The sequence below is a fragment of the Glandiceps talaboti genome, chromosome 8, assembly GCF_964340395.1.
Source record: "Glandiceps talaboti chromosome 8, keGlaTala1.1, whole genome shotgun sequence".
Taxonomy (NCBI): Eukaryota; Metazoa; Hemichordata; class Enteropneusta; family Spengelidae; genus Glandiceps; species Glandiceps talaboti.
In genome coordinates, this window is record NC_135556.1 from 23,415,354 (window position 1) to 23,427,722 (window position 12,369).

At 33.6% G+C, this 12,369-nt stretch overlaps 1 protein-coding gene across 4 annotated transcripts in view; it reads right to left on the reverse strand.

Moving 5' to 3' along the window:
* LOC144438548 (uncharacterized) overlaps positions 1-12,369 on the reverse strand; it is a 158,672-nt gene that overhangs the window by 20,246 nt on the left and 126,057 nt on the right. For all 4 annotated transcript variants that reach the window (XM_078127623.1, XM_078127625.1, XM_078127626.1 and 1 more), the window contains 3 exons: positions 5,870-6,025; positions 5,094-5,246; positions 4,340-4,467 (listed from right to left, as the gene is read on the reverse strand). In XM_078127623.1, coding sequence (XP_077983749.1) covers positions 4,340-4,467; positions 5,094-5,246; positions 5,870-6,025 — 437 coding nt within the window. The remainder of the gene's footprint in view (positions 1-4,339; positions 4,468-5,093; positions 5,247-5,869; positions 6,026-12,369) is intronic.

Genomic DNA, 12,369 nt, shown 5'->3' on the forward strand with positions numbered 1-12,369 from the left:
TGGGTATTATCTAAATGTTTATACTATTTTTAAGCTCACAAAAACTTTTATAACTTTTATGTACTATAAGTAAATGGCTTGACTTCTCTCTCTCAAAAATGAGAATCATTTCCAAACATTTTGTCCTCATAATGGAGAACCAAGAAGGAAATTCTTCCTAGATGGTTGTATGAAAACCCTTCATATGATAAATTTGTCTAAATATCAAGCTCACAAAATGTCACAAAGTTAAATGAACTAGCATGTTTCAGTTTAATATCATGCTTTCAAAATGAGAATCTAAGTTTCATACAGTACTTCCATTATCTTTTCTGAACTATACATTTTATGTTGCATAAGCTCTTTAGGCCTGTAGTCTTTTTTAGTAACACTTACAGCTCACAAAAAGTGTAGACCACAAGTAAATATTTTACATATCACTTTGTCTTCTGAAACTAAACTGAAAACTGCTTGTACTTTATGCATCAAGATTAGTCCAAGGATATCACTCTTTCCATTCATGTGAACTCCATGTAATTCTCTCACTTTAATCAGAGTATAATATATTTATTTTAGATTTAATAATTTTCCTCTATCTTTGGCCCAGAATTCTAACCTATCAAATTCTAACTTCAGAATAAAGTCTTAGTACAAGGGAGCTTATGTCAATTATTCCAGACTTGATGAATTATTCATATCCTGAATACATCAGCCAATCAGATAACTTTGTAAATGCCATATTTGGAATGTTACAAATATGAATATTCAAATTAGAATTAGTGACCAATTAGGCACTGCTAGAATTTCCTTATTTGGAGTGCTTGAAACTAGACTTGTTAATTATTCATAGACTTACATTAAATAATCAAGAGAAGGGAGTGCTGTTTGCACACATACATTATTCATGACTTACCTAGAAAAATGTCTTGTGCCCTAATTCTCTGGACAGTTTTCATTTTTAGATCGTTTTAACTGAGAAGTTGTTTAATGTTAGATGCTTTACACTACATTTAAGCAGACCATTAGGTTGTACTAAACCTAGAGACACTTTTAGCTTTGTAAATTGGTGCTAAAATTGAGGAAATAAACTTCTTCATAGTGTTATATATATGTGTATGGACGCTATTTATCACCCAACCACAACAACTACTACAAGCTTTTAAAACATCTATTGAGATTTAAGTTTAATAAGTCACTTCACTTAGTATCGATGGAATGGTTTCATTTTTATTTTTCATACAGACTGTATTTTGTATAGTGTGAATGTTATCCCAAATCCCAGACTACCATGTGTAATAAAGAATGCACTTTGTGTGCAATTCTCAAGTGTAGATAACTTGTTTTGAGTACTGGCCTTCAGGATTCAGGATCTAGGAGGTTGTCTGCAGAGACACAGACTGGGCATGAACAGAACATGACCTGTAGGAGAAACCATTCCAGACATCTACTTTGTCTAGGACTTCTATAGCTAGTCCATCCTACAATCATTCCCCACTAAATATTTGTAAAATTTAAGTTCTTTTTTAATAATAAGGTTTAGAACAAATTCTTACCACAACCTTGTTGTAAGTTTTATCACTCATTTGAAGTATAAATTTGACAGTCAACATTTTATTTTTAAATTTACTTTTTTTTTTTTAATTTATTGCTACATATTCCTTAACGTAAAGTGTATCTGCCGCTTTACTATCGTACTCTGATCCTTTTTAATACCATACGTAATATTTCATCATTTTTCATCATCTGTAATGATTTGTGATAATTTATTCTGGAGTATTAAAAGTGTGAGTCATGTTATTGACTGTTCACAAGTTGATAAATACATTTCTATACATGAAATAACATGAAATGACAATTAATTTATATTTCATCATAAATTCACATAATTTCTGTACTAGATAGATTGGAAACCATTTTGAAAGGACATTAACTCATCTTAAAGAAAGAGACTCTGGAATGCACATCAATTTAGAAACAATGCCTACACATTGATCAAATTTGAACCTGTCTCAAACATATGCCTCAAACTTTCTCTTGGTTACCGCTGTTTTTTTATTACATTTTTATGTCAGTGTGCCCTCAACGAGAAACTTGTATAAATTGTCTATCAAAAGACACAGATGTGACTACTTTGTGTTTTAATCAACTTGGCATCAGATGATAGAATTGACTAGATTTAGTACATCAAGACCCAGACAATACCAATGTGCCCTGACTACATAATAACTCATCCTACAAATAGCATGAATTCCCTCATTTATTCCCTTCTTCATTATAAGACCTATTCCCAGTCTGACTGGAATGTTAATTTCCCAGATAATGCAAGCTTAGATTGCAGAGCTGTGGGCATGCCTGCAGGACATTTCCATATATCTCCAATGTTATGTAACTGTCTTATCAATGACATCTGGATCAAACATTCACGTTTCTCTCTCCAATTATTATCACAAACTAATATACTAACTTCTGTGAAGCTGATAGAGGTTGCAGTATTTGATACCCTGCTTTCAACATTAGTTTTTTCTTTGGACTTCTTTTCAAAACTGACAAATCTTAGAATTGATATCAGTTGATATCAGTTGCAGTGTTTCTTTTTACATATTTTGTTACAATATCACAGTGGTTATTAAAGATTATTGCTGTTTTAATCTTTTTCTTCGCAATTTTAAAATTGTCTAAATTTGATCATTTTGACTACGACATCAGTTACTTTGTCTACAAATTCGATTCTGTTTCTATTTCTGACACTTTTATCATTTTGGTTACCAGAGGTTGGATTTTATACACCTAACTGAATATTTATTTTGAGTTTTTAAATTCATATTTAATCGCTTTGTCATTTTGGCTTGCTTTATTATAAAGAATGGTCAGATTTTTGCCATATTGTCTTTTAATATATAGTCATTTTTCTCATGTATGAAACCTCTTTCATTTTCTCTATTTTCTGGTTTATTTTTTAGACTTCTGAATGTACTAGACTAAGTAGTCATTGTCATTTTAGGTCAGAAACCTTTATCATTCTCACTATTTGATTAAAAGTAGTTGACTTTTCTACAACATTGACTTTTCCCATCACAATTTCAGGTCAGAAACCAATGATATAACATAACTAATGGTGGGTATATTGACAGCTGTTAGATTTTATAGCTTAACATGGTATTTGTTCCTTGCAAACTCATCTCATGGAGAGTGTTGTTCCTACACAATTATAGACAGAATCATCTAATAGAGAGTTGTTTCTACATAATTACAGACAGAGTCTATTTATCCTGTCTGGATATGACAAGTGGTGCTTCAACTGTTGCTTCTCAACACCTCTGAGTGTTGAAATAAAGTTGTCATTAACTCACACTAATGATGTGCTATTTCTTATATACTTACTATTTTTTAAAAATGTATTTTGAACTCCTTGTAAAAAGGTTCAAGCAGTTCATGAAAATATGCCTTAAAATACTGAATGTTATGGTTTCTAGGTCTCTCATATAAAAATCTGCATGGTGTCATTTTTCAGTGCAATAGTTAGTCACCTTTAGACAACTTTTCTACTTTGAAGTTTTATAGCAGTGGCAGATCTTTATGGCAGTTAATACACACAATATTTGATTATCTTTGCCTGAGAATGCAATGTACGAAACAATTAATGCAGTCCAAAAATTGCTTTTAGTGAGCTTGAGGCTACATCAGTGCTAACAAAGGGATGGCATGGATTTGTATGGACCAGTGTCCACCCTAATATAACACTAGGCTAGCCTGGTGTTCACCAGTGTGGCCTCTAAGCCACTTTGACACCCCAGTGACACACACAGTTTCTAGTGATGCACCAAAATTTGGTGTTCCCCTATCTCTTACTATGTGGTGGCTCACAGGAAATGCCAGTTTTTCTCATTTTGACTCACAACAACAAAATTTGGCTACATTAGAGGGCACACTGGTGTTCACATCTGGCTAGTACAGGTATATATAACCCTTGCAGTTGCTACCACTGTAATGCTGGTGAGGTATTAATACTAGCTATGTGTTAGCTCTGAGCTACTTCAACATTGGTTGCCCACTAGTAAGTGATTCCTGAGCTGTAAAGTATGCAATGTAAGTTTTACGGATAAGCATTCTCTAGCTACTAACACAAAACATACATGTACATGCTTGAATGATCACAAACATTGGAGATAGTACCGGTGTATATAAACCATCACATTTGGACACAAAGCATCACTACATAATTATCATCAAAACACCCAAAATATAGTGCAAACTAAAAGTAATTTGAATATCTCAGAGAGATGGACTGATCTTTAAAACACAATCAACCAGGTTGTTATCATAAACAACTATAATCAGATCTTTAATGTTGATATCTCACCTTCCATTGTCTCTACCGACACCCCATACTCTGATTTCACAGACTGGTTGTGAGTTGAGTACGCTGCCGTCTGACACATCAACCAATTTCAAGAATTCCTCTTCAAGGACCATATACATGTCTTTGCCCTAGACAGAAGTACAAGAAATGAAAATAATTTCATCTGAAGGCTGACAAATAAACAATCAATCTGTCATATTGTCTATTTTGTCAACACTGACTGATGTATCCTTTGACTTGTATTCCCCGTACCGGGCTTGTAGTCTAGTAAAACGTCATAAGGTTCTTTGGGTGTTGAATTCTGAATTGTTTATTGTTTAGCTTTCATGAAAGAGAGAGTACCAAAATAAAGGCAACTTGCAAACTTGTCATCTTGAATATCTGGTAGATTGCAATATGGGAACTGTGGTATTATTTCCAGTGATAACCCATTAATCAACCATCTTAAAAAAAATATTGCAACATTGCTTGTAGCCATAAATCGTCTTGGTTACCCAGACCCTTGCAGGTGGGATATCCTTCTGATCATTCCAGATTAGGTATTACTATAATCACACATAATCTAGTCTTGGTTACACAGACCCTTGCAGGTGGGCTGTCCTCTCATCACCCCAGATTATGGCAAGTAGAGATAATCCCTTAGTCCTTCACATCTGACTAAGTTAAATCTGAGAGGCATACTGACTCTAAAGGAGTCTCAATATGACATGATGTCATCAACTCTTGCCTATAATCAGTATAACAAGACACTGACCTCTCCCCAAATACCAGCTGTATCTCTGATGTCATTCTTCCGGTAGGACAGCTGTCTAATACAGTTATTGACAGCAACACTACTCTTTCCTGGAGACAGATCCACTTCATCCATTTCCACCCATCCCAGTGAACGTACATGGAATCGGATAGCCTGAAATCAAGGCAATACAATCAATGAACTCTACGCTAGGAAACCTTAACTAAAGTGGCGAGCTAAAAATATATCTCTATGTAAACAGTACTCGTTTAAAAATAGAGAGTGAAGTCAATGTCCTAGCAATCTTCAGTGTAATTCAACCACTTGGTTATATCAAAGTTTCCCTGTTAGACTAACCAGTACTGAGGAACTATCAACCTTCTAGACAGGATCCATTTGATGAGAAAAACAAAATATCTGTAGTCAATGCTGTTACAGTAGATTTTGTAAGTACTCTTAGCTGAATATAGTCTATACTGAGTCATACATTCAGCCATTTTGTTACTACTTGGTTTTAGTCTTATTCCTTAGACAAAAATACAATTTCTCTCAGTGGATTGGTGCAATGGGTGACACGAGTTGTACTTTAAATCTCTTCTCTTTTTTTCTGCTCTGTACTAGTTCTAAAACAATAAATGGAATAAATGAAACTTTTCTGAAAACTTTTTTTTGGAGACTATACTCTATACTTTGGCATTCTGTGTGATTGAAACATTAGAATGAAGACTTTTGATGCGTTATGGAGAAGTGACTGTTAATAATGTCTGACATATGGTATACACTATTGGTAATCTCACCTTCCTTCCGACATGGCCAGGACTGTTGTGTGGTTTACCACATGCAATGTTCAGGGATGCATATCTCAGAGTTGATGCTTGGAATTCCTGTAGACTGGAGTCAGGGTCAGAGTTTGTACCGCCACCAGGCTGTCCTACCTTCAGATGGGAATAGTTCTGTCAAAACAAGATTACAAGAATTATTGTCAACTTCAGCAAGTATACAATTTCAAAAATAATAACATCACCAAAGAACAAAAATATGCTATGTTCATTGACAATTTAAATGCAACAGCTAAAAACAAACTCAAACAGACACAGACACGCACATGTGCACGCACGCAGACATACATTACATACATACATACATACATACATACATACATACATACATACATACATACATACATACATGTACATGCATGCATAATACATACATACATACATACATACATACATACATACATACATACATACATACATACATACATACATACATACATACATACATACATGTACATGCATGCATAATACATACATACATACATACATACATACATACATACATACATACATACATACATACATACATACATACATACACACACACACACACATACATACATACATACATACATACATACATACATACATACATGTGCACACACACATATGCATGAAAACACTGAGAACATGCAGCAACATGAATAAATAGAGGATAAACTAACAAAGGAAAACAGACATCAATGAAGGGTATACACACAAACAAATAAATAAACAAACAAACAAAATATCAGCATGTAAATAAATAAACAAACAAACAAACAAACAAACACATTACCCTGTCTAGACTGACAAATTAGTAATAAATTATGTAAATTTATGCAGCTACTCCTTTAGTCATTGCTTTATTTCTAAAAATCTTACATTCACAAAGTACCTTTCACCTAATGACACCTAAATTGTTCTGTAGCTACTTGTTTTATGACAGGAAAGCATAGATTAACTGTTTACTTTGCGTTGATAACATGAAACAGTTCCATTCAAACAGGTAGTTGTCTGTTCAAAAGATGATAGATGGCCACGGAAATTTATATGGTTTTTGCAATGAATCACCCCTTTACTTATATTACCTAGCTTGGCTGCAAAGATTCAACATTTATGAAGTTAAATGGTCATGAATAATGCATCTAAACGGTGGCACAAACTTTACTTGTATGCGAAGAAAGGAAAACTTTTCACACTGGCACAGCAACATTGTAACTTCCATACTTAAACTCAAGTGAACCATCATAATGAAAGAGATTAGAAATTTTGTCACGTCTACCGATGTTTATTTACAAGGTGATTTCAGTTCAACGAATCTACATAGTCAGCGACTGCTACCTGATTTATGCACTACAAGTCAGGTCAAATCTGACTGTTCAACTGACGATAAAAACCAAAATGGCAAAAAAATCCAATTCTAAAAATCTCATCTGTATGCAGAAGGGATAGAATAAGTATGATAAGGATGCCATGCAATAGACTAGAGCCACACGTCAGTGCAGTCACTTAGAAAATACCATTTGAAGAGTGCAGCTGTAGAGAATATTGATGGCTTAGGTGTTCTACTAAGTCTGGTTACGAGATTCTGTTGATAGATTTCACCATGTGTATGGGCATGCATGCACAGTTTTTGACATCAAACTAGTCTTTTTCTTAAACCATTAAATATAAAATGTTCTTGGGCCAAAAATTAGTTGATAATTCTGTCTTAACCATTAATTCAGAGCTTGATACTTCTGATACTGTGTGGACAATACTTTCTTTGTAGGTGAATTTCATTATGTAACTACTGTGGACAGGATGCCAGCTAGGAGCTGATTTCTCTATAGTTATACTTACTAGATATATGTGTTATACCTTATAGCAAAGACATGCAACAAACAAACCAGTTTTGAGGATAAACAAACACACAGGAAGATGTCACATACTTAAGGTGGACATTTTTGAAATCTTTGAAACTGGTGCAACATCTGAATTTTTTCTTTGCAGAAGAACTGAACAGAATGTCTGGAGATGATAACACAGACAATGCTTTTTAACCTGAGAAAACATTTATGCAACCACAATCTGTAGCCATTGTTAATTTTGCACACCAAGATGGCTAGGACTGTGATTACCTCTGGGAAATTTGAGTTTACTTCACCCATTATTAGTTCCGGTTTCAATGTCATGGGGGACTAACAAACAGAAAGTCATATACCACTTGAGATGATGAGATTTCTCACCTTGGAAATAGCTGACTATGATAACACTATTGTATAATTAACGGATAACAGTATACATAGCACTGATCTTGATACCTAATTTATGGCCAGCATCTTTAAAATGTCACTATAAAATTGCAAACATGGTTGTCTTGATATACATAAGTTTGTTCATGTTATTTCATGAATAATAATGAACTAATACTTATGTTAAATTTGTCAGGTGCCTGTGCCCAGTTATTTTCTATAATCCATCCTGCTTTCATCAATTCTTTTCTTCATCATTACTGCATACATTTGCAATCATATTGTTTACCAAATACATTCTTACATTCAAATTGACATAACCAGGTCTGTTTTTTCGTTATGAGTTTCGAGTACATGTAATTAAATCTACATATGATCCCCTAGCATTTTACATATATATGGTCCCTACCCATATTAAGGAATAACATACCAGATCTATGCCAACTTTAGTGAATTTAATCCTGTCTAATTCCAGGTTTTTCAAATGTTTATAGCAATCTACTGATCCAATGTATATTTTGGTGAAAAGGTTTGCCATATAGGTGTAAAACAGAAATTCAAGTTATATTTGTTCTCAGTTACTCGAAATCTTAGCAATCATTTCTTTCACATCATCATTCTTGTGTATCGAATATCACACTCCTACCTGATTTACTGTCATATACTTTAATATGAAGAACTACAATACAAATTGCAAATCTGAACAAACTAAAAAAGTAATATAATACTCTCATCTATACTGTATTAACAATACAATCATTTGACCAGTTTCACTATAAATTGCCTCTCTCAACACATTAACTCTCACAAGACATGTTTACTCTTCCTATTGTTGAAGACAATTTTGTATGACACCTAAGTTGTGTAAAATGTTGTTCACACACGAAATTCTCTAGGAATAAAACTCATTTCAACAGACAGATGGATCTTGCTTTTACATAGTTTCAAATGTCTATCCATTTCAATCAAAGAAAGGCGACATAAACTGACCCTCTTAGGCGAGTCTGACCTTTCAAATAGCTACTTCCATTTTACATATAATTCTTTAATACAGACACAGTATATCAGAGGCAATCCAGCTGCCTGTCTCAGAGATATTCTTGTAAAATGCATGATCAGAAATGTACATTGACATTCCTTGTTACCCACTGCATCATAGTTGACTTAATTCATACTTATGACAAGACTTCACCCACATCAAACTGACAGTTGAAATCCCCCCCTAGCTCACAAGACTGCACAGTTTCCATTTTTTTGAAACAAACCTTAGAAGCCCTTTCCGTCTGACTGGCTGGGTTAATTCCAATAGTCCCATAGTTAAGGTTTGGCGCCTGACTAAATTGGGAAATTTAAGCACGCACGGCCACTGTCTGCCTTGGGATTTCCTTAGTTTTCTCCTTTGACATGACTGCTGCAATAGTCAATATTACAAGTTGGGTATATTGACTAGAAACAAAATCTAATAAGTCTTACTAATTCCCAAGGGTTAGTATCTTGAGGACTCTCATCGTAGCAATTCATCCACAGATCCAAAGTGTGGTTATTTTATTTTGAAAAGTCTAATAGCTCTCAATTTGGCAAGTTATTCAATTAAGGCCCATCATTATATTGCCTGTGTGTTGTCTCTGGTATCAAACTACACACTCCATACTCATCTTTCTCTATATCAATTTTTACCCCCATTGAGAAATAACAAGCCAGAAATTTCAACATGCTATATCAAATGACAATAACGAACCTAAGACAATGTAATAAAGTGAGCAATCACTCATCACTGGAAGACATTTTACATACACACTACATTCTTCATATATCATATTTCTATATTATCAATTTTCCAACCACTGACAAATAATAAGAAGCCACAACCTTCAACATCCTATATCAAATGATGCAATATGGAACTAATTGAACTATTAAATGTTTGAAACAATTTCAAATATGTACTCCATGTCTTATATTGTCTTTCTTTTTCTCTTTTTTTCATCTTTAATTTCTAATTCTAACTAACAGAAAAGAAAAAAAATTACAATAGATGTGAAATGGAATGCATCCTGTTTGTAATTAGTTACGACTGTAGTATGACTGGATGATATTCATAGCTAAGGATATTAACATGTATCACGATAAAAATTGTACTGTGCATTAGTTCATACCTCAGTAAACCACCAATTGAAATGTGTATTGTCCATTTACCAATCAAAATCACACAACTAATCAACTTCAATGTTTCTTCACTGGTATTGAATTAAAAAACAATGACCTTTTTTTGAGAAATTAACATTGCCTTTCTAAATATCAATTATTTCTCCCCATTGAAAAATGACAAACCAGAAGCTCCAACATTTTATATTAAATGATACAATATGCAAATAATTCCTTGTTATATATATAGATTTCCCACTGAGAAAAATCAAGGCAGAACGGCATTATTTAGTATAAAATACAAGTACGTGTTCTTTCCCCGCTGAGAAATATCAAGCCAGAACCTTCAACAGTCCATATGATATGATATGACGCAATATGTAACTAAAATAAATGAAAAAATTGATAAGTATGTACACTTACTCATTGAGAAAATACATGCAAGCGACTCATAATTTCATACCCAATGACTTTATATGTAACTACAATATTGGAATAAATTGTACTCATCGATGGCAGATATTTTCTTTCTTTACGGCTGGCTAATAAAATTTGATGGTTTTCGGTTTTCCTTGCTTCCTCCTTGTTATTTTACACAATGCCAGGAACCAAGGCATATTAAACTATTGAGATGTGTTTAAATTGGTTAGGATATTAAATGTGACTGAATAAAAACCAATATGTACATGCCAATGATTCTAATCAAAAACACTCCCCTACAATATAACTATTATATTAAACCGGGCTTTGAAATGAATTTAGTTTTTTATTTATTTTTCATTGTGTTGATTTATAGGGGTACGATAGGGCCTCAATTTAATCCCTTTTTTTGAAAGGTATCCAGTTATGAAAATCAGAAAAATTTTGTTTCAATACCAGAACTGATGTAAGTAACACTATCAAACTCATACACAATATAGGATGCAAACATCCAAATTTGGTGTTTTCTGATAACTCCATGTTTTATTCTTAAATCTATTTGCTTGAAAATGGCGATAGAAAACAGAATCAATATCATTTTTTTCTAAATTGTGGTGGGGTCTACTGAACTTTACCAAAGTAACAAGCACTTTCTTTTATCCAGATAACTAAATAAAGTTTGGATATCAAATAAGATGACTGGAAGTGCAGTACCAAAATATGTCATTGTGTTGAATTGTGTTGTGTTGCAGAGAATATAACAATTTATATGTAAATCATATATTTTATTGTTCTGATTATTATCATATCATATACTGTATCTAAATGAAATCAATTTATATTATTTCACCAGCAAAATCATTTCCTTCTGTTGGATTACAACCAATAATTTGATTATTATATTACTTTGGCATAAGATATATATAAAAGCCAGTTACATAAATCAATGCTTGTTCCTAATTCTCGGTACCTGCAATAACATTTTACCTCATGCCAGAGGGTCAAAATAGAACAAGATGGTTGACTTATTCTCACCCGTGCCTATAGTAATGCATGCGATGAACGTAGAACAGAAGTTATGGTGTCAACCAAGAAATAGAATGTTCGTTATTTTTATGATGTGCCTAGGCAGTAATATTTTATTTCAGGTACAGACAATTATTCACGCATAGAAACTGACAACACTATTTGCAACATGTCAAAATATTACTCGTCAATAATTTACATACTGTAATGAAAAAATGCTGTGAAACTATCATGACTGAATTCTTTTGACTCTAACAACACTTTTGATGTCAAGTCAAAGGGTGCCAGAATAAAATAAAGGAAAGGAAACAAAAGTGACAGATTGAAAAACAGTCAAAACAAGAATAATCCAATAGAAAGTGAGAGAGAGACATACAGACACAGATAAACAAAATGGCAGACAGACAGCCAGACAGACAGACAGTCAGAGATGAACAAAATGGCAGACAGACAGACAGCCAGCCAGACAGACAGACAGACAGACAGACAGACAGACACAGATGAACAAAATGGCAGACAGACAGACAAACAGTCAGCCAGCCAGCCAGACAGACAGACAGACAGTAAGACAGACAGACAGACAGACAGACAGACAGACAGACAGACAGACAGACACAGATGAACAAAATGGCAGACAGAGCCATACAGTCA